The sequence below is a fragment of the Amblyomma maculatum genome, chromosome 10, assembly GCF_055883805.1.
Source record: "Amblyomma maculatum isolate TAMU_Amacu chromosome 10, ASM5588380v1, whole genome shotgun sequence".
Classification (NCBI taxonomy): domain Eukaryota; kingdom Metazoa; phylum Arthropoda; class Arachnida; order Ixodida; family Ixodidae; genus Amblyomma; species Amblyomma maculatum.
In genome coordinates this window covers 97,190,319-97,217,026 of record NC_139353.1, presented here as the reverse complement: position 1 = coordinate 97,217,026, position 26,708 = coordinate 97,190,319, and the positions used below count along the sequence as shown (strand labels likewise).

Genomic DNA, 26,708 nt, shown 5'->3' with positions numbered 1-26,708 from the left:
TTGTATTTCGCCTCCATCGAATAGCAGCCAACACGAACGTGGGCGAACTTGCGTTCATGAATGCGGGAATGTGCGGCCTAACCACTGAGCCGGAGCCAAAGGCCACCATAAATGAAACGATTTTATGTTAACTAGGCAATGTTATTTGAAAGCATTATTCGGCATCCTGGTGAGGCCAAACAGCGCAGCTAAAAAGTGGACAAGAAAAGTAAAGCCATGACTGTGTGTGGAAACTTAGTGTGTTAGAACAGCGTGTCTTATTATGAATCCATTACTGTATTTTAGTAGTACATCGTAATGAGAGAGTTTAGAATGGTATAACAGTATGTTATAATGAAATCCAAATTCGTGTGCCATACTGCTGTGTCGGAACGAGAAACAATTTTGTGTGGCGTAGTGGTATGTTGTAACGAGAAAAATTAGTGGGACGGAAAAGAGTGAAAGGAATATCACGGATTACAGGATTATTGAAAAGAAATATGGCGATAGGGAAATTAGTGGAAAGAAAGTGAGTGATATGGAAATTAGGAATATGAAAATGTGAAAGAAATTAGGGGTACAAAATGAGCTGTAAAAAATTTAGTGATAAATAAATCACTGATAAGGAAATTGGTGCTTTCGAGTTTGTCCAATGCGGGGCTACCTTAGTGATGTGATTGTTTTTACCCCTTTTCTCAAGAAAAATAATTGTTGTTGTTGTCGGTGTCAGCATTACAAAGGAAAAATTATTAACCTGCTTCTGGAAGGTTTCAGTTGAGTTGAAATGGTCGGCATGCTGTGTGACGTCCCTATACTGCATGACATGTCAAAGTTTGCAGATGCTGTCAGTTCGAGCTCTTCATTTCCGGTGGGCTACTCAAATGGGAATCCAACTCTACGGAACTCTCGAATCCCTTATCGTAGTAGCTAATCTTAATGGACGTATGCACGTTCATATACAGCGTGCTTAAATTGGACCTTTTATTATTATAAATGCCTTTCAGCGAATGTTGTAAATCACGACTTTACTCTAATAGTAAAAAAACAAAATACCAGGAAGCAAAACGAAAATTTGTTCAGGAAAGCCTAGATGTTAACAGCAACGTTTCCTGATGTGAACTAGTTACCGACTGGGTGGAGACAAGGCACAGAAGAAGGCAAGCCCTTGGTGACAACGCTGACTAGCGTGCCGTCGCCTTCCTTCCATTCAACCCATGTTTATCTTGCTTTGTGTTGTTCGATATTTCTCTCTTCGCACGATTCCTCTATCGTGGGTGCTGTTCATATGGTTGAGATAAGGCAGGTAACATTTTTCAGATTAGTGAATAAGTTACTCGCGAAGTGAATGCATGCCAACGAGTATCCAAAAGAGTAGCCACTCTATATCCTTAGGGGCAGACCTTTTGATTCTCCCAATTTGTTCTCTCATTCGGACAGCATAACTAGGAGGCCGATGGAAATTATATAAACAAATAAATTTGAATCAATGGTTCAACGATTAACAGTTCTCATGCCAACGTTAAAAAAAAAAGGTCGACAACCGTATTAGACTCGGAGCTGCGTTCATCCTCGCATGAAACAAAAAGAATTGTTTGAGATGTTTTGTTTTAAAACGAAGTCGTTGTAAGATAAATAGCGCGCTACGGCCTTAACAGTTTTTCATATAATGTCGTCAACATAAGAGATCGCATAAGTAAATCGTATATGTAGAAATACAGCAAATGGCTTTGTAGCTTTAGGTCCAAGTAGGCAGTGAAGCTGAAATATGCGGTCTATGTACTTCAAAAAACGTCCAGGAAAGATAATAATGGGATACATAAATTTATTGGATATAGAAAAGCAGTAGTATGAGTGTATATACTTCAGATACCGCTGGCTCGTGGTAACAATCTCCAGCTGGCGTTATTGAGCGCAAAATAAATTATTTTGATTATCCTTGAAACTGTTACAAAATTATGCAGAACGCTGCGCTAAGAAGTTCTTTTATTTTCAATTTTCTTTCATATTGTTTCTAGGATCACAGATGGTTATGGGCAGACATGCTGGCCACCCGGTGGTTCTTCCGGATTTTCGGGCTGGTAAGAGCGCGACCAATTCCATTCACCATTTTTATGGTATATGTTGTCCGATCATAACTTCTCCAGCAAATGGCGTGCGTGCAGTTAGCTGGCACGCGTGGACAGCTTAGTGCAATATGCTTTAGTGAGTTCCTCTTCTTGTATCAATTTTATAGATGAATAATATCAACTATGCTGCAAAAATTCATCAAAAGTATTCAATATACATGTAAACTTAGAAATATAGAAGGGTGTAGGTACTACCAAGCCCACATCGGTGCTCAAAAAATGATTAAATCATCGATCTTAAATGCAGCTTTAATTACAAAACATTACTTCAAATGTTTGTGTTGATTAGAGTTGTGATCAACTGCTATTTATTTAGGCATGCCAAACAAAGTCTATATCTACATCATTTTGTCTCCAACCTTTCACGTAACAGGATTACGGAGCCCTGAAAAACGAGAAAGTCGACCTAGGCTTGCCTCGGCAGTACAGCCACTGGATGAAGTACATCCTGTTTGCGGAGGTGGGTAGCCTCCATTGTACTATATGTCAACCACATGAGAAGAAAGAACTACTGTCCTATGTGGGCAGCGAAATATCTCAACACATGCTAACTTTGGTTTGCTTTGCTCGGCAATTTTTGACTTGAATGCACTCACGTGGAAGCAATCCACTTTAATACGGCCGCTGTACACCTAGAATCAGCTCGCAGTTTGGCCTTGCTGCGCACATAATTGCTTTCACAAGTAGTCTTTCCTACCTCTTACGAATGAAAGACTCCAAAATGGAGCCCCCATTATCTAGTGCGCACCGAGCTGTGGTTTTTACTTCGCTTCGCAAAGACGTCACACTTAGAGTGTGCGGTAATAAAGGTGGTGTCGAAAGGAATACCAGAACCGATTACTGAGATACGTCCCAATAAATGCAAGGAGGTCCCCCCCTCGCCCCCCCCCCCCCGCCACAAAATCAGTCTATTTTAGCAGAAGCACGTAGAGGCTTCACGAAATTGAAAAAAAAAAATATCGTCCGTTAAACTTTTATTGAGGGCGTTGGGTTTAAGGAAGCAGCAATGGGGCTTTTATAGTAAACCTTGTAAAAAAAGGTCGCACTGTTCAGAGCGGAGTGTCGCATTACACGTAAAACCTGAATAATCGCTCAAGAGGAAAGCTGTCGTACGTTTTCGGGAAAACTCTTATGAGAAACCCGTTTCATTGCTCTCACTAATATAATGGCAAACACCGCCACCTCTGCCTTCACTGTTGGACAGTATTTATTTATCTGTTACAGATATTATGTTCCAAATATCTTGTAGGCTGCAGTTCGTACCAATGAATAGGGGGGGGGGGGACAACTGTACATTTATACATGCTAGAATTAGGCATACACTTTAGACTGCAACAGAACGAAGATACACTAAAATAAATTAACAGCTCAAAAAGAAGCCAACAATAAAATTTATAACCTCAAAACTTAGCATGAGTAAATCAGCGCAAAAACGAAAAAATAAACCCATAAAACACAACCCGAGAAAAGTGATATTAGACACTGTGAAAAAGGCAAATGGCACGAAGAAAATCAGCATGACAGTTGAACATAACCAGCCGTAAGTAAGAGAAAATACATACTCTGCGCTATCAATTCTAGAACAAAACGATAATTAGGGAGAGTAATTCGATGCATCAACAAGCAGCTCTCAGATAAATTCGAAGGCAACGCGGGTGCTCAGCGACGTTGCGAGTATTATACGAGGAGCAGGATCAGGCAAACTAACGAAGGTGGCAGAAGCCAAGATCGGTATTAAAGCATGACTCCGTCGCCCATGCTGCAGTCCCGGCACGGAGCTGTAATCCTCGTGTTCCTGCACGTGGTGAATTACAGCATGTATTGAAGTCTGGACACTAAATGGAAGCGTTGGGGGCAGGAAAATTCCCCCTCATTTATCGCACCCAGTGAAAAAGATTGCCGCCTTCGTAATTCAAGGTAGATGTAAGCACGAAATGAGTTTATCACAGGCACAGAACATAGGGCGCATTGAGCTCAACATCACTCGAAGCGTTTTCACGTCAGGCCGTAAGGTAGAAACAGGCTAAACAAGTTATACATCTTTATCGGCAGTGGGATACATGGCACCACAGAACGAGAGGAGTAAAGTTTTCGCCAGAAGCACGTTCTGTAACGGCCTTTGGAACAAGGAAACTCACCCGGCTCTGTCCGCTCCTACGTAATGTGCCATCTAGATTGTTTGTGCGTCGATTTGAAGGGGTAAAGCCTAAACTCCCTCCTCTCATGTGCTGGCTTCAACCGTCACGCTGCGCTGCTCCAGAGCTAGAGTAGCACGTATCCACCATTCAGCGACGCACATAACACTATTTAGATTCGCATTCGCGTTGTCGTCGGTTTGCCTCCGTGTTTACCTCCGCTCTATATCTAAAGTTAACGGCGACTGCCGACTATGCAAGCTTCACGCATTTCACGATTTAAACTCATTAGAGACACGCCTGGAGATGCATGACGACCCCAGCCATCATAATGACGTAGAATACCTAGGCTTGCACTCGAAAACGTCTGGTGATATTGCCGGCAGTAGTGTTGCACAGAAGTCTCAAGGCGCAAGAGCACAGTGCCAATCGCAAGCAGAAAAGATAAATATAGAATCGCTCACACTTGTCTAGAACGTTCGAGCATTATCTTGAGGATGAAATCAGGCTGGATTTTGAGGCGGTTACTGGCTTTCGCTGATGAAGCTTACGCTCGCGGGGAGGCTAACTGACCATAGGACAGCAAGAGAACAAATCTTTTACTAAGTGTAGAGACGCTTCGAAAATTCTTCACTTCATTTGCTTCCACTGCAGACTACTCAAGCTCTCTAGATAAGTGGGATCGACTCTGTAAATCCATGATCGCCAAAGTGATATTCAATGCTGTTTAATAATATTTTCTAATACTCAAATATGACATATTTGGTCTGGTACTCTTCCGCACTACAAAAAGTAGTACGTACATTGAGATCATGACTGGCACTTTATCAGTATTCTTGAAGAGAGAAGTGTAAAAGTACACTCTTAGGTGTACCGGAACCGAAGTCCTCCAGACATAACAGCAGTCTGGCGACATTCCCCCTAACATCAGAAACTGTAGCGACTACCAGTAGATCTTTACATGCATTGACTGCAGTGCAGCTGGCAAAGAAAGGGAAAACGATATCTGCAGCTTTAAGAGAGAGGAAGAGAGCAGAGGGTCTTGAAGGAAGAATTTTATGATTTACCTGCTTGTCGAAATGAACAAAAGATGGATGTGAGCGAGGAATGCAATGGAAAGACACGGTTAGCGATAAACATGCAATACTAACGGGCTGCATTGTAAGAGAACTTCAGTAGGAAAACATACAGCGTTTTGCGAAAAACGTACTGGGTAGAGGAGCTGTCTTAAGAAGTTCCCGGATATGAGAAGGCGCCAAGCTCCTACAGGGCCAAACTAAACAACAATGATGTATATACCTTAATTTCGTCCTGCAGTGGGCGTGGCCTCGCTCGTGGTGATGATTATGAGTCAAAAATATACTGTCGCTACATCTAGGCACTCGGGAACAAATGGGCATTTTAAATACATATGCTGAGAAGAGAGGATAACAGATGGTCGCTAATGGTAACGAATTGGATCCCGAATGTAGGCAAGTGTAGGAATGGACGGCAGTATTTTGCGTGCTCGGATTAGGTTAAAAGGCTTACGAGGGTGAAGTAAATGGAGTTCGCACATGACGGTGATGATTAAGAGATGTGGTAGAGGCCTTAGCCCTGCAGTGGTATATCCCGGCTGATGATGAACTATCAACATATCTCCAGAACAGCAGCTTGGGCAAGTTGCTTATCAAATTGTGACAAAAACAGCGCTTAGCAAAGGGTCAAGACACAATTGTCCTGTGCCTTATCCCTTTCCTACGCTCTGGTTTTGTTACAAACCGTATATCTCGCCTGGTTATCTCAGGACAGATATTAGAGTTAACTGTCTGAATTTATCATACGTGGCATGCTTTACTCTGTGACTGCCTGTGCTATTCGTCCTTGCTTCTTTCTGTGCATACAAACCCGCTGTACTCGTTTACTCTTCGAGGGTCTTTTTTGACAAATGTTTGCGTTCACTCTGTATACCCTGCGGTGACGCCCTAAGGCCCCGTCTGTGGATGCCACAATACGAACTTTTCTTGGACGCATTGCAGCGCAGACACGGACGTGCCTTATAAGAATGCATAAACGAAACAAGAAACCTTAAACCACCAGAGCTACGCGGAGGTTAGAAGCAGTTCAAGATAAACAAAATAGAAGAGGAAAAGTAAAGTGTATTTTAATGCTTACGCCACTTTAGCGAGATAATCCCGCAGCCCTCTCTCTGACATATCGAATTTTGTTTGCGGATTCAGAGCTGTCTGGCCTCTGACACTTGTAGGCAGCTGAACTAATAAAAATAAAAACAATGCAGACGCTTAGCTTAGCTGGGCCAGGGTACACGTGGCGAAAGCTAGAAGTTGGCAAGGCAGAGTTTGCTTATCCTGTACTTTAGACTGCGACGGTTTAGGAATTGAAACAATGTCGTCATTTTAATGTGTGTAAATCGCATATTTATTCAATACTAAGATTTATAGCTCCAGAGAGCTACCGATAGTCACTAAACAAGGCTGCCACCGACTCAAATCTGGATACATAGCATCAAGTCGAGACGATCTCTCATTAGTATACAAGCTCAATGGCGGCTCCCCATTCGGTAATGGGAACGTGATGATCCTACGTAAATTTATGTCGAACTTCATCTCCATACACTTGCTGAGTTTCTACTTCTTGCAGTACCACTAGATGGTCTTATCTCTAGTTGCGCAGCGACTCGGCGTCTTTGGCAATCCGAGACTTGGCGCTGGCGATTAGCGAGACGTTCTTCTCGCATTTCAGGCGTCTCTGACGCTCGCTAGCGTTGCTGGCTATTCGCAAGTTGTCAGGTGACCTCGCACCATGCGATTATTCTGGATCCGTCGGCGTTCCTTCGCGTAGCCTCCGCTTATGCAGTTCACAGTAACTTCCCTCCTCGTCTGCGTCTTCATCCTTTGCGCGGCTATCTAGAGAGCCTGATCATCACGATCACGATGACCACGCATGGTGATCACGACGGTGATAAGCATAGCGGAGCTTGACGTCATATTCTCGTGACTCGAGGAGAGCGGTGCGGCTCGGCGCATTTGGTTGTCATGCAAACGAAGCTTTCCCACTTGTGGCTCCGGCTGGGCAGCCCGAAATGCGCTTCTGTTAGTCTGGTGTAGCTTTCGCTATAATAAAACACTTCCCGGTCTTGGGTGAATTGTAAACACCCGGCGACAAGAACATACCTGCTTATGCGGCCGCTGCCGTACTAACTAAACCGGGTGTTTTTAAAAGGTGTAAATAAAGCAAATAAAGGTCACTAGCTTTTATCTCTTAAGCTACGTGAGGGGCTACGGTGGACACCAGGCAAAGGAAAAAATGCTAAAATCTGCTCGCTATTTTAAAAAATCCAATGATTATCTCCTAATGTTTTATTTTAGGGACATGTCCCTAACCAGAATTTTAGGCCACGGAAGTCGTACGGTGAAGCCTACCTAGCAGACTGAAGGCTTGCGGTAGGTTTTTCGTGGACTGCTTCGCTGCTGATGAAGGCTAAAAATAAACTACCATAATTTAACCAAGCTTTTTGAGTTTGCAGTATATCTCAAAGAAATGTAGACCTTTTATTATTAGCAACTGCTTTTCGAAAACCATCTCTGGCAGCTGCTATGATGTGACTTCTTAACAGCAACGAGAATTGAGTCACGCAGAAGAGCTAGACTGTCAGTGTGTCGGCAGGCATTCCTTCGCTGCGGCCAGATTGCGGCTAGAGTGTGCACAACACATTAATGCTTTTGGAATACAGAGAAGCTCATGTTGAGAACTTTTAGCTATTGAATTCGAGCTTTTTTATTTCGATATATAAGAGATCGACTGTAGATGACGAGATGGTCGCCGGATATTGCTGTTCGCCTTCGTTCAATGTCATTTACCGTACCTCCTTGACCTCTGTAAGGCTTTGGACTTTGCTACGCACGACCCTGCGGAGCCATGCTTTCGCCGTTTTAAGCGAGCAATATGAAAGCGGCGGAGCCTAATGACACGTACGATGGCGTTAATGGCACTCGTCTGCGGCTTGTATTGAGGATGCTCTTTCGCGCCCGAATAGCTTGCTGCTGACTTAATCACTAACTACCTAATCTGTGCCTGTATTATATAATGCGTATTCATTACTATTGGCTCTAAACTACCGCATTTTCGGAAGACCACCCGAGCCCAGCTCCGAAGCCCCAATTTAAAGCGCAAAAACTATAGAAGTCAGACACTTAGGCTTCTCATTCAATGGCCAAATGGGGTAGCGTACGCTACCAGTCCACATCTAAACCCCCGCTTTGACCGATCTAGCCAGCGTGGCCTGGGGGTAACGTGAAATCAGGGGTCCCGGCAGGCTGATTCTGATGTCACCTCCCTTATGAAACGAGGGAGCCGAGCTGGCTTCTGGTGAGTGCTGTGCCATGTGAGCTGCCATTACTATCTGCCAGCGCCATACTCGTGGTTTTTTAATTTCCTCACAACGCTATCGTCGACGCAGATATTCGGCGACACCGAAACGGATATTAAGATATTCGGTAATTCGATAACGTTAAAACTTACCCCCGTAGCCTAGGATTAGCGTGTCTTCCTAGGGATCGAAAAACTTTGACAGCTTTGGATATCGCCTTGCCCTCTACGTTTAAAGAAGCACTAAGTGATTGAACCTGCATGTCATGCATTCACTTTACGTCACATGACCAACCGAGTAAAACAGTGCCGGCTATGTCACCAGAAATTACTCCTTGCCAGGGCTTTGATAGTGATTGTTCGCCCACAGATAAGCCGCCCAGATGTTTAGGTAATGAGAGCAATAATGCTGTCGCATTAAAAATTGCAATCACACCTTTGGCTCCGGATAGAAGATGACATGCCAGGGCATTGCTTGGCCAGCGGCTCGTGTGACGTCACAAGAGCACCCGACATGACCGAGTTGATAGGGATTTCGAACTCGGGCCGCTTCTTTCAGGCGGGCAGCAGAACGAGAAATCGAACCCAGGATCTTCGGATAATGTACATTTAGGCCACGAAGGAAAGTTGATGCGGTTTAGATAAATTAGAGGTTTTTGTCTGAAGAACGCAGCCTTTAATATAACATGGACTGTGAGCAGGGATATATACAAGTGCACTTCGATCTCTTTTTCTTTAAGGCTGCCTGCCGTCAATATCAGGATATATCTGGAGTATGGTGGGAAGTACTGTACAGTTACGGGATTCCACCATCCACGGAGTAAGTGAGCTTTCAGTGGCTTGGTTACAATGATAATATACGGGATCGACATCTTCTGTAGACAGAGAAACTACCGACTACCGTCACTAAACTGTGCGTTTTACCTGTACCTTTCGCACAGTGTAAGAGTCTCAGGGCTTTTTTACTTCGTAAATGCTTTAGATGTGACTGCAAAGATCTCTAAAATTCATGAATTGCAAGTTAATGCCCGGACCTCAAGTTAATTCTGCATTATATGCAAGACATCAATTTTTACATATCTTAAGTGACCGGCTTGATCTGTACCTAATTGCCAACAATTGTTGATTAGCTTAAAAGACCGTCTTTGCTTGTACCTAATTGAAACGATATTGTCGCGTCTCGATAGAGCCGAAGGAGGGCCCAAAAATGAAGCGTCCTAATGGGCCACCAAAACGAGCCTTCTACTGTTCGTCCACTTCCTTCCAGCCACCCCTCGTGGTACCTCTCCCCCTCTTCTATGCAGCTATATAGTGATGGCGAGGCTCCTCAGAAGCTTTAGCACAGCGGCTTGAAGATGTTGCCGGCTTGCTTCACACCTAACAAATTACTATCGCGAGAAACACTTGCACGCGTTGTAGGCATTGCCCATGCCAATCCTTTTTCTTTGCGGGCTACATATATGATTTCGTCAACCATCTTTTTCATTTCTGAAAGATGCCTGTGTTTGACCGCCCATATACATTTTTTTTCAGTGGATCAAAACGCTTTTTTTTTTCTACATACGCCGGCGAATTGCTTTAAATAGTCAGGAGTTATATAATTTTACTGACTCAGTGAGCATGGCATCCCATTCGCTTTTTTTAAATCTTTTTTCTCTTCCTTTCAGAATAAACCTCTCATTGAAGGATTACAGACCATTTTTGACAAGCTTTTACTGTGACAGCGACGGACAGTGAAGATGTACAGATGTTTTCAGTTGTGCTCTTGATCTTCCATTTACAGACTGTTTTAGCAAGCTTTTACTGTGACAGCGACGGACAATGAAGATTTTCAAGTTTTGTTAGTGGTGCTGTGGGACTTCCAGTTGTGCATTCATTTCCTTTTTTTAATGTAAAGGAAACGAACTCGCTTCATAGAGACACATTACACAAATCTCTCGTAAATCAAATATTATCAAATATTTCCTTTATTCAGTTGATTTTAATAACCAAATAAACAATCGTCAATAATCCCACCGTGATTCAAAGTCTATTTTTAAAATAGACAAGGATGTTTTTTGGCATTTGGCAATGTGAGACATCATTGCGGAATATCCAGTTCCTTGTGTTAACACCCCGAAATTCAGTGGCGAACCTAGTCTTCGTCCACCACGTCAACAATTAAAGAGTAGTTTTTGTTTACTTTGTAGGGATCAGCGAAAATCACTCCAGATTGTATTTTAATGAATGCTGGAAATACAGTATAACCATTATTTATGGTGAGACCTGTAAACATCCTTTCCCAGTTAGCTGATAAATTTTGCTATATATCTTCAAGCCTGGACCAAATGCAGGACTGAAGTCGCCATCTATCAGCTGTTTCGGCCCTTTCTATGAATATGCGGGCGGTCTGTATACTCCGTTGAAACGGGTGGGAGCGCTGCTAAGGCTAGGCAAGTATGCAGTCATGAGCACAAAAATCAAGAGATGAATCCATCTGCACTGTTTTTGTGGCGATTAAATGAAACGGCACCAAATTATATCCATTTTCGGTGCACACTTAAACATGCCCTCAGAGGAGATAGGTGCTGATGCAAAAATGAGAACTCCTTGAGCCGGTACGCCTTCCCTGCTATACGTTCTGTGCTTACGTCTGCTCGCACGATGAGAGCGACTGAAACTATAGTAATGAGAAGATTAGTTTGAGTAAGAACAAACAGATTTTAAATTCATGCAAGGAAACTTTTTTGATTAGCACACGAGAGAGGACATCGACACCTTCAGGGAAAGAAAAATTCGTTTGCAGTTTTGATGGTAGACGTATAAAGGGATATGAATGGTTGGCCAAGTTTTTAACAAGATCTCTTATTGCTAGGACAGTATGTTGTGTGCCCTATAGGAACAGTTTAGTGTACGGGTGTCGTAACTTTATTAGCGGGTATCTCTGCAAATAAAGCTAGGCAAGGTGCCGTAAGATGTCTTACCTGCAATTCTAGAAGTCCTTCAAATTCCCTTCTAATTTATTAGAGCATTAGCCTTTTATAGCATAGTTCTTGCATCACAATCCTCCGCTTTCAACAATTCTGCAGTTACTTAACCCCCGCCAGCTCGCATTTGCCTTTCCACTAATTTTCCGCCACTCTTTTCACAGTTTTTAATATAGGTTGCTGGTTGAAACTCTCGTGCGCAACTTCGTTTGTGATTGCTTCGTTCACTGTACAGATATCAGTAAGACGCCTTGAAAACTTTACCTTTAATCTCGGCCATGGGCGGCTCCACGTGCAATTCCTCCTCCCCGTTTGTGGTAGATGGTATTGATGCTACGTGCACTGTTTCTCTCATGAACTGTTCAAATAAATCTTATTTGCTTCTCGTACAACCTATGCCATCTGCATCCACCACTTCTCACCAGCCTGATTTTCGACGTTTTTGGTACTGAAGTCGCATATGAGTACTGTAAAGTGAGTTTAGCTTGCAATACTGCCAATTTCGTGTCTTCTAGAAGCCTCTTGCTGCCTAGCTGCATGCTTGCATAGCTGCATGTAGGCGCATTGGCCTGTACTCACTGATGCTATCTCTTTTTCTGCACCATCATCATCACCATCAGCGTGATTACACTCAGTACCGAGTAAAGGCCTCTCCCATATGCTTCTAATTAACCCGCTCCTGCATAAGCTGTGAGCAGGTAATCCCTGCAAACTTGCTTATTTTCCCCGCGCGCCTATTATTCGTACGCCTCTGCTAAGGTTGCCTTGACTTGAAATCCAGTCTTTTATTCTCATGTACTATCAATTATCCTGCCTTCGCATCGAATTCGATGCCCATGCCCATTTGTTCGCCTTACGTTTGTCTAGAATATCATTAACTCGCGTCTTCGATCTTAGCTAGTTTTAAGACGTACTCTCATTTAAAGTTGACCTATCCTATTTTCCTTAGCTGGCTACATTGCCCTCAGGTTCAGTTGAACCATTTAATCAATTTCCAAGGTTGTGCTATATAGGTGAGTTAAGGTAAAATATTGTTGTTATACACTTTTTTATTTAGGTACGCTGATAAAAGGTCATTCATTCTAAAGCTTATGTACGATATCTGCGAATACCCCAAAAATGTCTCGTACTTCCTTTATTTATATTGCATTCAGTATCCCATATTCCTCCACTACCTTAAATTCGGCCTGCAAATTGCTCCCCATATTTCAGTGGGCCATCAGAATGTGCTTCACTTCAGCGCTGTAAAAGGCTCACCTATAGCACTAACCTCGGAACGGCCGACGACATCCCGCTTAATATAAATCATTTCGTAACGCAGCACAGCTGGTCAAGCCTCGCTAAACCCAATTCTATCATTAAGCACTGACGGACTGTTCCTAGCGGTGGCTTGATCGAAGCTGCATATTTTAGCATTATTGGTCATATCACAGCTCTACCTATCGCTTTGTTCATTGTAACCTCTGCAGCTGAGCTCTAAGGTTGGAGGGTTAGTTGGTGTGTTATATACAAAATGCTGGACAAGTACTACAAAAGAGCGACGAAAAATTTATCTGATGAGTTTATGCGGTGCCATCTATTGTCCTTCACATCAGGAGACATACTAGGTTTGCTGCTCCACTCGAACGATACTTAGTCTTTTTATATCTGCTGGTGCTGCTAGGCCCGCTCTATACCAAATCCTTTCACTCTGTCAGAGGGAGGGTAGCACACATCTAGTTAGTGACTCTGTTATTGTTTTTTTGTTTCCTTTCTCGTTTCGCCACCCCAGCGCCACATTACATCTCTAATTCTTTACAGAGGTGGCGATTGGCGCAGCGTGAAAGCGTTTGCTGTCGGCAGTGGCTGTGGCCCGCGGGGATGGAGCCAGCGCTCTTAGGGCGCTAACTACAAAGGTCTAAATTTGCTTCGGTAATTGCGCTCGCTTCAGCCACGTGGTCCGCGCCTGTCACCGCCAGCGCGAAAACGCTGCTCAGGTTGCCACCTTTGCAAATATTAATTGTGGTGCTCCCGCGGCCAAGCAAGAAAAAAAGTAAAAGAAAAAAAAAACCAAAACTGTCACTAACGGGATGAACGTTCCTGTGTCGTAGAGACAAGGACATTGCCTGTGCTGACATTCTTTTACGCTATTCATTATTCGCATTGCTTTCCATCGCGATAGTACGGTCAGTGCAGTTGTGAAAGATAGTCTTTATATTCGGAGAAAACTGTAGCAAAACTATTATTGGAGCCCAAACAAATTACGCTATTTTCACATACAACCAACCACACAATGTACAGAAAACCCAGTGGGATAAAAAGAACTTGGAGTTACTAGTCGCCAAAATTTCACAGCAGAGGATGGAATGAAGAAAATAAGTACCGTATTATATTTATACTTTTCGTGGGTAAGGTACATTTTATTTGTAGGGTTACATTTCCTTGACTACACTGCTGTGGTGAAATGAATGGCAAGGCCCCTCGACTGTGATGTCCGAGGATGTGGGTTCAAAGTCCGGCCTTGGAGGCCGCTTTTAACGGAGGTGAAACGAAGGGCACCGATGTGCTTTGCGATGTTAGTGCAAGTTAAAGAAGCCCGGATAGTAGAACTTTCCGAAGCTCTCCAGTCTGGCGCCTCTTTGTCGCTTTGTTGCTCTAACTTAGCGATTTCTGCGAGTGTTTTCAAACCGAGGCACATAAAAATGTTGACCACTTCTTCAATCTTTTAAGCTGAAGCTATATGTTAAAATCGTCGAACGTAATACAAGAGCTTGTGTTTCTAGCAATTGCTGGTATAAAAAGTTGAATACATTCGAAACAGTCTTTAAACATCAGCCACTTGCTGTTGACAAAACAGTCATTATTCTGTATCCGTCGAAGTTAAATGCCAGGAGATCAATAATTGTTTCATTATAAGAGCGAGAAAAAAAAATCGGAGGGATGGGCAGGCTGCTGGTAGCCTCGAGGAGTAATTTTTTGGAAGATAACCATACCTCTTCGTGTTCAGATACAAACTAAGAACGTCGATAGTGATTACATATGTATTATTGTTGCACTTCTAAAATGAGACCTAGAATCGTATTTGAATTTCGCTGAATATTACTAAAATTATTTAGAGTCTGTTATAGATTGACAATGACGACAATATCGTTTTGATTGCAAATAACGTTTCTTGAGGATGATGAAAACGAGGTCTAGTCGAAGGTGGGCTGAATACACTATTCTAATACTACTCTATCTTTTAGCTTGATATGTGATTGTAGGTATGTGTACAAATTTTTAGAATGAGTGCGAAGGTTTACTACTGTGGAAAAGATGTATGAGTTAAAACCATCATACATATCATCTCGAACCAAACTCATACAAATATGATGAAATTTTAAATAGTTATTATATGATATTTTATGGGAAGACTGCCTATGATAACCCATGTATGAGTTCAACGATATCTCATAGCTATCTCATTACTTTCTGTCACGACTCATTGTCATGACGGAAGCCCCAAGGGGCCGTGAAAGTACGCGTAGGCGAGAACCTGAGATTTAGGTCAGCTTCCAGAAGCGATATCAGAGTCCAAACTACGCGCACCGTACGAGTTAACCGGCGCTTCGTTGTTGTTCTCCCAAAGCACAGCGGCCGCGGGGCGATAGGCATGCGACACTGTCAGGCTTTGTTAATATACTTTTTACGAAATACGCTTCTATTTCCGGAATACCGGGCATTTCAAATGTTTTAAGGCGATAGCCTTTATGGCGCATCCTCACGGCCACGATCGTGTCCTTCCGTCCGTCTGTCAGAAAGGCTTTCGTTACGTGGGAGGTGGTAGCTGCCAGCTTACATTGCCGAGTACTCGAACTTTATGACATTGTGTTTTTGGAGCTGCCAACTCGGGCCTCCCCTTTCATATAGGGGGGTGATATCAGAATCAACCTGCCAAGACACTTTTTTTTAGTCGATATTTATTGCCTCAGGGCATCAGTAGGTAATGAGATGAAGGATGAATAAATGATTAAAAGAATGAAAAAAGGTTGGCTGATTTTATGAAGTCCAGAAGTGAGTGATGATGAGGTCCCTGCGTCCAAGTGACGTATGAGGCAGGATTGGTTGCTGAAAGGCCAGCTATGCTCAGGTGCCGGATTCGTGTTGGCTTGAGTGCTGGGCAGTCCCACAGCAAGTGGTGGATGTCGGCCTCGACATCTTCGTTTTTACAGATCGGGCATCCTGGGCGAGGATATAAGTGTTGGAAGTATGACCACGTCCTAGTTACAGCTGGTGTAAGGGCAACACCGACCCGAATCCTCCTAAGCGCAACCTCCTCTGCACGGATGAGACCGCGGGGAAGGGATATCGCACACGGAGGGATAAGTGCACGTGTGCGGCGCCGGAGGTGCTCCTTTCTTGACAAAAGGAGGGTAGCGTCGTCGACTTCGAGAAGCCGTGGGATTGATGCGTCTTGGTTCACGAGGCGGGTTGCAAAATCAGCTTGACTTTGGGAAGGCAGCAGATCCCGTGGGACCCACTCAATGCGTATTGATTGTGGGATGCGCGCCGCAAGCTGGTGGATGTCCTGGCAAATTTTAGGGCAGCGGCTGACACGTCGAGCAGACGTACTGCTTGAAGTGCGTCAGTGCGGAAGACAACGTGGGCTGTAGGGAGCATGGTTATAGAAGTCACGGAGCTGAGTGCCTCCTGAACTGCCACAAGCTCAGCGCAGAAAGTTGTAAGTGGTTCCGAAAGCTGAAACGTAGTTGTCTGATTCAGGCTAGGTATCCGTGGACAGTAGATTGCCGTTCTGGCTTCACAGCCTTGCAGGCTTCCATCTACGTACACTACTATAGAATCTTGAGGCAGGTTAGTATCTTGCTCTTCAAATCTCTGGCGTAGCAACGATGCAGAGTTGGCAGACGTCGGTCTGCGGATGTCAGTTGGCTTGTTGTCTCCTAACTGTATAAATTTCCAGGGAGGGAGAACTGGCGCAGGTGGCTGAAGAATAATGTGTGACGTTGCATACGCCCTCAGTGCTTGCGTGGAATGTGACAAAGTGGCCTTGAGTCTGCGAGCATCACGACGCTGCTGCACCAGTTCATCGATGGTGTTGAGCTGCGCATTCTCCTGTAACGCTACGACCGGTGTGATTCGTGGGAGGCAGGTTATGGTCCTCATAGCTTCTCGATTTACGGTTTCAAGGCGATCCCATTGTGCCCTTGTAAGATGCTGGAACTGGGCCTGATAAACAATACGGGGCTGCAGAACCGCCCTCACTAACTGGCGTGCAACAGACGAGCCAGCGCCACCCGTTTTAGGTGCAATTCTTCTTATTAAACTTATAGTTTGAAGTGCTTGCTTTTTTGCCTGAGAGAGCCAAGCAGTCGCTGATCCTGGTTGGTGAATTGTTAAGCCTAGAATTTTCAGGCTCGAACTTTCTTGTATTGGGGTGCCTGATAGAGAGAGACGAATTGGATTTGAGGCAAGTTTACGGCGTCCCCAGCGGTTGGCGACTGACGTGTATGAAGTTTTACACAGAGAAAGTTGAAGGCCAATGGAGGATGCGTAATCAGAGGTTACGTCTAATGCTGACTGAAGGGCAGCCTCTTGAGTGAGAAGATCATGGTGAGTGCTCCATGCCGTGATATCATCTGCGTACTGCAAAAACTTGATTTCAGGGATATCATGTAAGCGCCACGCCAATGGGATGAAAGTAATATTGAACAACGTCGGAGACAATACTGATCCCTGGGGCACGCCCCGTAGTGAAACGAATGAACCAACAGTGTCACCGCTGAGGCGTATTGCAAATTTTCTTCCGTCCAAAAATGATGCGACAAAAGTGCGTACTCTCGGAGGGAGATGAGGCATGTCAATGGCATTCAGGATTGCAGCATGACTGATGTTGTCATATGCCTTTTCAACATCCATTGCTAATATGGTACGTACATTGCGGCTGCGGGTAGATGATAGAACTGCTGATGCCAAGACAGCCAAACCGTCCTCTGTACCTATGTATGGACGAAATCCAATTTGAGCAGGGTGATAAAAACCGTGCTGTTCAAGCCACCAAGAAAGTCGTGTGGCTAGCATTTTCTCTGCGAGCTTGCAAAGCGTTGATGTTAAGGAGAATGGTCGTAAGTTGGCGAGGTCCGTTGGAGGCTTCCCAGGTTTGGGAATAGGGATCACGACAGCGGTTTTCCAGCTCTCGGGTACGACACCATCAAGCCACACTCTGTTTATGGTGTCTAGTAGTTGAGGAAGTGCAGCAGTACTGAGGTTCTTGTAAACCTCATACTGAATTTTGTCCAGGCCGGGCGCTGTTTTCCGTTTCGCATCGTCAATTGCAGCCAGCAACTCGCACATCGAAAAGGGGCTCGCAATTCCATCAGCGTCGGCAGCAGATGGTAGTTTCCATGCATCTGCAGGGATACCTGCCAAATTAAGGTTTACAGCTGAAGGAGGCAGTATATCGTATTTTGGGAAAAATTTTCGAGCAGCTTCTTTGGCGAAATCGCCCGGTGACAGATTAGCCGCAAAGCATGCTATTGCTGCTGCATCAGTAGAACGACGACCGTGTTCCATTGCACGAAACGTTCTCCAGAGTGAGGCATTCGATGATTTATCAGAAAGTTGTTCACACCATGCATGCCACTGGCGTCGCGAGAGATCGCGTTCATATCTCCGAGCCTTCGCGGTAAGATAATTCAGTCGTGTACGTGCCTGCCCCGAAGTAGGGTCTCGCGTAGCAGCCAGCTCAGCTTGACGGCGGGCTGCCCACAAGCTAAGCAGGCCGAGATCTGGTGCCGGTCGACCTACATCAATCCAGGTAGTAGTCGTAGCGCTGTTTAGTGCTCTCTGTATACGGTCAACAAGGAGTGACGGCGAATCTGAAGACATACTGTCGAGACATGAGCGAAAGCTGTCCCAGTTTATCACAGAACATTTGCGGCGTAAAGGGCGGAGACGGGAGGGATGGAGACCGATGAGGATAGGGTGGTGATCACTTCCCCAGCAGTCCGGCTCCATGTGCCATGAGGGAGTTCCTGCGCCCAACCACCACGTCAAGTCTGGAGCATAGGCAGCACTACGTATGTGACGCACAGGCCGTGTTGCTGTCCCAGGGTGATTAAGCAGAACAAACAGGGCATCAGTGAAGGCGTCCCGCACACGCCTACCACGAGGGCTTGCAGTCGGATACCCCCAATCTGGGTGAGGGGCGTTAAAGTCGCCTCCGACTAAAATTGTACACCCGGGGTATTGCCGACGAACACTTAATAACCAGCCAAGATTAATACGGGAAGAGGCGCCTCCAGCTGGTCGAACGTAATAAGAAACAAGAACAACGGTTCCTTTCAGAAATTTCGCAGCAACTGCTACTACCTCTTGGTATGATGTGCACCAGTTTTCGAGAGAAAGGCGTACATGAGGAATACGCGTTTCAACATATATCACCGCCTTTCCCGGGGGAGAAGCAGTCTACACGCGACGGTCGGTCATTGAAGGAGACACGTAGCCGCTGAAGCCAGGAATAGATGGCAAGGCGTTCGTTTCCTGAAGTAACATAGCCCACACCCGAAGCTTGTTGAATCGCAGCCGGGTCTTGAGCTCGGCCACCTTCGTGGAGATGCCTCTACAGTTCCACAGTAGTACACCAGGACGACCGGATTTCGCCATTTTTGTGTGCTAGTCCAAGCGCTGTAGTATCACGGATGTCAGGTTGGACAACTGGTTGACCATATAGCGGAGCAGCGATGTTGCAGAGTTATCATGGGCGTTGTGGTACTCTGGGAAGAAGCAGCAAATGGCCCTGTTGCGCGGGATGGAGGCGGTTGTATTGAGAAATTACTAGATTTGGCGGTTACTTCTGCAGCTCGCCGACGTCGAGCAAGCATTTCGCGGTGTTTTCGGAGCTTAGAGACATCTGCTAAGAGACGATTGATTTGCTCATCCACTACAGCCATATCGTCGTCTGGTAGATCAGTACGCTGCTGTATTGGCTGTTGTCGACGGCGTTTCTTGAGCACCGTATAATTAGACTTTGTCTTAGCTGGAGGTGCATTCGAAGCGGGCTCAGGAAGCTCTGGCCACTCGTCATCATCATACTCAAGTGCTGTAAAGCGATTGGATGTCTGCACCGGTGTCATGTCCTCTATTGGCCAACGCTTAGTGTTCCGAAGACGAGCCTTCTGCGTTGCCTTTTGCTTTGTCGGACAACTTGGAGATGTTATCTCGTGGTCGTCCGATTTGCAGAGGCCGCATCGGTACGTAACTTTTCCTTCAGACGCACCTTCATCGGCAGTAGCAAAGGGGCAAGATTTGCGCATTTGCCCTGCCCGAAAACAGTTATAACAGTAAACCACACTCGGTTTATACGGCCATGGCCTTAATATGCAGCCGTAGTAGTACAGACAGGCTGGGAGTGTCGGAGGGCCTTGCAAGGTGATCATGCAGGAACGCCCCTTTCCTATGTGTCGGGCCTGTATGACTCGGTGCGTTGGGCAGTACAGCTCACATTGAAGGGTGGTTTGATCTTCGTTTATGTAAACGACGCAACGCTGCAAGTCGGATCCTTCAACCAGATACACTTGCACAGGCACTGAGATCTTACTTGTGACTGAAATATAACTAAGCGCTTGGACACGTTCCACCGCAGTAAGTGTCGGGAGCCACACAGCTATAGTGTTTGACTTCTTCCTGGCCGTGAAGCCCCGAAAACCTCTGGTTCCGAGACGGCGTCCAAGTTGGCCTGGATGATCCTGTTTGGTATATCGGTGAGGCTTTTGTTGGCTAGAGATTTAATCGCCACCTTATAAGATGACGATCCCGGTGTAGGTGCAACCTGGTTTTCGATAGTTAAACAGGAGCGTTTTCCTTGACAGCCACCACTTGCCGAGGACGAATTCGGTTGATTATCTTCCGAAGGACGCTTGTGAGGGGCACGGGTGCTCGTTGATACGGATGGTGGAGCCCATAGGTCCATTGGAGAGCTTGTCTCCTCAGGTCGCACTGTTGGATGTGCATCTCATCGTGTTAGCTGAGTGGCCATAGCCGTGCTCCGCCCAGAGAACAGTTCACTTACGGGCTGTTGTCCATTTTGGGAAGGCTGAATGGGCGCTGGTGCTGAAGAACCGGGAGCACCAAGCTGGACCTGAGGCCGATGGTCAGGTTGAGGTGTCGACGGCAGGGCAGGAGTTCAAGTTCAAGTTCAAGTTCAAGTTTATTTCCTTTTAGCAAGAAAAGGAGGGGCCAGAACTAAAAGCTGTAAAAACAGCTTGACGGGGTCCTGGCCCCCTTACAAGGTTGGCAGAGCAGCAGACAGGAGAAAAAATCAATTCACATGTTTATAGCTAAACACGTTTATACAAATAAAAAAACGGGTAAAACGTTGTACAGTTCCTTCTGTACGAACGAAGGAACGTTATAAAATACAGCACAAAGATACAAGGAAAGAAGTGGGAAAGCATTGCTGATACAGAAAACAATAAAACAATGGTACACAATGATGCAAAAAGAAAAATATATATACAAATTCATGACAGCTCTCCTCGACAATAGAGGCTGACATCGTGGTTCGACACGCAAACTGGGTCAAGTCCGGCAAAATGTAGCCTATTCAACAATTTGGGTACAGTATAATGCAGTGACTGTGTATACGCGTATGTGCGAGGTACTGGAACAAGGTATTTTTCTTTATGTCGAGTTTGTCTGCTTCCAGGATTTTCTTTTATGTCTGCAAGTGAAATTATACAACTGCTATTTGATTTTACGTGAGACTTATAAGTCAATATAAGTCTATACTCAAATAACTGGAACACCGAAAGTATATCATACTTGGAAAAAAGCTCTTTGGTGGGATGGAAATAGGTTACACCAGCGATATACCGGACGGCTCTTTTTTGTAATACATGCAGTTTTGATAAATTAGTTATTCCTGTGGTACACCAAACTAGGCTACAGTACTGGAAAAGGGATAACACGAGAGCATTATATAATAGCAGCTTGATTTTAGGAGGTAGAAGATATCTTATTCGGGCCATGACGCCAACAGCTGATGACACTTTCGATTGAATATGGTCAATATGTTCATTCCAAGTCAGGTGGCTCGAAAATACCACTCCGAGTACTTTTACCGAATCTACAAGTTCAATTTGTTCGGTTCCTAGTCGTATGTTTATGCTACCTGTTAAATGTTTTCCTTTCGGTGAGTAACACACAGCTTTTGTTTTGCTCGTGTTAATTTTCAAGCAATTTGCTTTCACCCAGCGATCCAAGTCAATTAAAGCGCTATTTGCTCGTTCTTCAATGTCGATTTCCGTGATCCCGGACAAGAAGATTGTGGTGTCATCTGCGTAGGAGTTAAAAATTACGCCCTGTGTACAGTGTGCCATATCATTAATATAAATAAGAAATAAAAGCGGCCCGAGTATGCTTCCCTGCGGAACGCCAGTGTAAATAGTTTGCAAAGAAGATTTAACATTATTTATTTCTACGTACTGCTTTCGATTTGTAAGGTATGACTTCAGTAGCGCGTAGGGTGTTCCGCGGACACCATATCTGTATAATTTTGAAAGAAGGATGTTATGATTTACCAGGTCAAATGCTTTTGAAAAATCTATGTAGATCCCTAGTACTACATGTTTCTTACTAAATGCTTCTATGATAATTTCTTTTTGCGTTAAAAGGGCTGTTTCTGTTGATCGATGCTTCCTAAAACCGTGCTGATAGTCTAAGAGAAAGTTTTGTCGAGAAAAATATGATGTAATTCTAATGTGCAATATTTTTTCTATGCCTTTAGAAAATACCGGCAGTACCGAGATTGGACGGTAATTTGAGAACACGTTTCGGTCTCCAGATTTATGTACTGGAACCACTCGTGCAATCTGCATTGCCCTAGGAAATACACCTGTAGACAAAATTAAATTATATATAAAAGTGACAACGGGACAGATTAAATCAAGTACGTGCTTTACGGGAAGGAGCTGCACACCGCATGCATCCTCAGTTTTACTGTTTTTGATGGACTGAATACAAAAGGACACCTCGGCACAATCAGTAGGACGGAGAAAAAGCGATTGGCTGCCCATAAACTGGGATAGATACGTGTCCGCGTCATATGCACTATCACTTCCAGAACCGTCGCAGTGGTCAGCCTGCCGTACGAAAAACATATTTAAGGCGTCAGCCAGTGCGCTACCATTAAGTTCCTCTCCTTCATGCATAAATGTATCAGGTATACTTTCTTGAGTGCCAGGACGCAGTAGGGAATTAAGCTTTCGCCAAAGCACATCAGTGCGTTTAGCGCTGTCATCAGAAAACATGTTAACAAAATATGCATTTCTTGCTGCACGTAATCTAGAAGTAAGCCTGTTCCGGTAAGACTTAAATTCAGCAAATATTTCTAAATTCTTATCTTTTGCAAATTTGGCATACAAGGCATTTTTATGTTTAATCATGTTCAGTAGTTCTCCCGTTAGCCAAGGTTTTCGGGCTTGTTTTGGTTTTTTTATTGGTGTTAACGGAAAATTTGCGTCATAGAGAGTTTTGAACACGTCAATGAAATTATCATACGCGGCGTCACTATTTCCTGCTTCATAAACAGAATTCCATGCTTCGTTACCAATAGCACGACGAAAAGACTGAAGTTTGCCTTCATTCATTGTTCGTACATATTTTGTTTGCTTCACTTTTGTAGTAACCTTTTGGGGTTTTCTAACTAGCAATAGTGTTCCGAAATGGTCACTAAGGCCAGTGCATACAGCGCTTGCTTTCACTAAATCTGCATTAATATTTGTGATAAATACGTCCAATAATGAAGAACTATCTGGAGTAACACGAGTTGGCTCTGTTATTGCGTTCCAAAAACCGTTCACGTCTATGGTGTTGGATAGCTTCTTTTGGGAGTGTGTTGGCACGAGCATATTTACATTTATATCTCCTCCTAAGTAAAGATCTATCCTATTGTCCATCACGTAGCCGAATAAATTTTCAAGGAAATGAAGAAAGTTGTCGAAATCGCCGGAGGGCGGTCGGTACAAGACGCAGTAGACATTGTTTTTTGTGCGCAAGGTAAGCACTTCATAGTCTGCAGTGAGTGCACAAAATTCAGCCACTTCTTCACAGATAAGGTTTTCTTTCATTAAAATAGAGACGCCACCCCCTCGCCTGTCCAGACGACTTCGACAAAAAGACTGATAGCCAGGTAGAATGAATACCCGCGAATCCTTGGTGTACCAAGTTTCTGTGAGCATGATAACAGAAAACGATATGCGGAATGTGTCAAGCAAGAGCGCTAGTTCATCTTCCTTGCTAGCCATTGATCGCACATTTTGGTGGAACAGAGATAATGCGGGGTATTTTCCTATTGCAGTATATTTAACTTCAGATGGCCGAAGAACCATGTACAAAAAGTTTGGTCAAAAACGGACAATTTAAAAATTCGTCTAAGCGATCTTGGACAGGTCATCGATGTGCTCAACAGAGACAAGGGGCGTACCATCTGCTTTCCGGGCGTAAATTTTTCCTTGCCGCGTCCACACATACTTCCAGCCAAGTTCTTTCTTTCGCGCATTTGCCGCTCCAAATAATCGTTTCATTGCAGGAGAAAGGTGCTCATTTACAAAGATCGAGACTTTTGGCTCGACTTCCAATGCTTCTGATGTTAGTCTTTGCTTCTTAGCCTTTTCAAGAAAAAGGTCGCGTTTAGCTCTATGTGCGAATTGTACGACAATGTTTGGTGCAGTAGAATTGCCAGCTGTTCGAACTCGATGGCATGCCTCAACGTCAGCATCATCAAGAGGAACGCCAATGGCTGTGCCGAGCTTCTTGGTTAGTTCTAGAACATCCTCCTTTTCAGATTGAGGTACAGCTGTTACCTCAATATTGAAGCATCTGGAGTGCTGTTCGTTTTGCAGGAGTCGAATGTCATGTTGCTTTAACAGCAAGCGCAAAGCATCACGTTCCTCTTGCAGACTGGTCACGCATTTCTTGAGGTCTGCATTTTCCTTCTCAACAATGCTCACCGATGTTTTCATTTCCTCGTAGCTTTCATTTATGAATGCTAAGCTATTCTTTATTTCTCGTATATCTTTCCTGAGGTCTCGCTCGAACCCTTCTTTTAATTCTTTGAATTCTTGCTTTAATTCTCGTTTTAACTCTTCGAACAGCTTAACGAGCTCTTTCGACATTTCAGTGATATTTGTGAGCAGATGTTCGCCCTGCACACGCGGCCGAGGTAATTCACCTAGTGGAATATTAGTTCGCACACTAGCAAGCAGAAAGGACGAGTAAAATATGCTTGTGGCAGCAGCAGTGTCGGGATAAGTTTCAAAGGGGAAAGTAAAGGATAGCAAGTATACAAAACAGCAACCAACCTGCAAGATACAGGCAACGGTGTTCAGCAATGTTCTATCTCCGCCACTGCTGCTGCCAATGTGGGAGGCCGGTCGTTGTCGACGAATTTATAGCTGTAGCCGCCGTGACGTCATCGAGAGCAGCTGAATCGGTAGGTTCCAAGTGAGTGTCAGGGTGCTGCAGTACTTCGGTTCGGCAGGCACGCAGTAAGCAGCCGGTGACGAGCGGTAGACAGGCGTCAGGCAGGCAGGCGATGAAACTTCGCGTGATGATGGTCCTGCAAGATACAGGCAACGGTGTTCAGCAATGTTCTATCTCCGCCACTGCTGCTGCCAATGCACTGTTGCAGCGAGCAACTCCGGCGAAGCTACCTCTGCCAGCGTGGCAGCGGCAGCACTAGGCCTAGCCTCCGTGCCGACCTGAGCTGCAATCATGAATGAGTAGCATGCGCCGGAGGTCTCGCAACCTGACGCGGAGAGAACGTCTGGAGCTTCCTCGGAAATAGAAGATCCACTTCTCTGGAGACAGGACAGGTGCTTACAAGGACGGCAAGAATTTTCAGAGGAGCGATGAAGCCACCTTAGCAGGAAGACACTTCACGTTATGCATTCACGTTATCCCTAGGCCATGCAAGCATGTTCATATGGCTCTCATACGAAAAAGGAACACGGTGGGAGTGCACATAGAGAGAAAGAGGTGCGTAGGGGGTGGAGGGCTCCGGTTCACCATGCGATAGAGGCTCTCGCCTTTTATACTACTGGCACTACCTCGCTAACATAAGTATCGGTGCTTAAAAATTTCTCAGGCAAGGCAGATATATCGGCATTTTAAGAATGTACACTCTAGCTACGCAGTTGCGTTTACGCGGTCACTTCTCCCTCTCATTCAATAGTTTTCACAATTTTGACGTGCGTACATTCTTCCCTGCATCAATAATTTATCCTTGGCAGCCAATGTACATCTGAAGTACTCTGGCAATGTGCCAGCCTTTACCGCTGTCAATATCATCTCCCTGGTAGCACGTCGATTGGTTTCATTCTCTCCTCTTCTATGTGTTGAGAATTGGCTGGACAGGCATGACACAAAAGATAAAAAACTGCTCCTTCAGCAGGACATTGAAGTATGAGGCTGCTAAGCTTCAATAGTCATTTGCTCCTATTGAAGCTTAGCAGCCTCATACTTCAATGTCCTGCTGAAGGAGCAGTTTTTTATCTTTTGTGTCATGCCTGTCCAGCCAATTCTCAACACATAGAAGAGGAGAGAATGAAACCAATCGACGTGCTACCAGGGAGATGATATTGACAGCGGTAATAGTCATTTGCTCCTCTCAGCGGCTGCGCTTCGATGGAGGCGAAACGGAGGGGCGTCCGTGTGCTGTGCGATGTCAGTGCACGTTAAAGAACCCCAGGTGGTCGAAATTTCCGGAGTCCTCCACTACGGCGTCTCTCATAGCCTTAGTCGCTTTGGGACGTTAAACCCCACAAACCAACCAACCATCATTTGCTCCTGCTACTTCTTTCGTAAGAAGGAAGAATAAACTTCTTTCTTTCTTCTATCTACTTTCTTCTGCACGTGTCCGTGAGTTGCACGCGCAGAAGAAGAAGCCAACTCCATCTCGTACAGTTCGCATTCTGGAGGAATCCTCGTCCTCGCTGTCAATTTTATTCCATGTCGTCATCGGAAGACAAGAATCGGGAGGGCGTCCAGCGGACGTCTTCTCGCGTCACAGTGGACACAGAACTCGACGCGGGCGCCTCTGCCTGTGTTCCAACCAGCCAAGGTTATACTCTTTCTATCGACGTTCCTCCGCCTCCTAC

General features: G+C 44.9%; 1 protein-coding gene across 1 annotated transcript in view; it reads left to right on the top strand.

Annotated features, from left to right (window-relative positions):
- The window catches only part of LOC146177071 (uncharacterized), a 40,709-nt gene extending 30,099 nt beyond the window's left edge, over window positions 1–10,610 (top strand). Inside the window, exons 8-11 of the mRNA XM_084581455.1 lie at window positions 1,995–2,057; window positions 2,479–2,565; window positions 9,349–9,428; window positions 10,276–10,610. Coding sequence (XP_084437581.1) covers window positions 1,995–2,057; window positions 2,479–2,565; window positions 9,349–9,428; window positions 10,276–10,345 — 300 coding nt within the window. The 3' untranslated portion in view covers window positions 10,346–10,610. The remainder of the gene's footprint in view (window positions 1–1,994; window positions 2,058–2,478; window positions 2,566–9,348; window positions 9,429–10,275) is intronic.
- The last annotated feature ends 16,098 nt before the right edge of the window (window positions 10,611–26,708 follow it).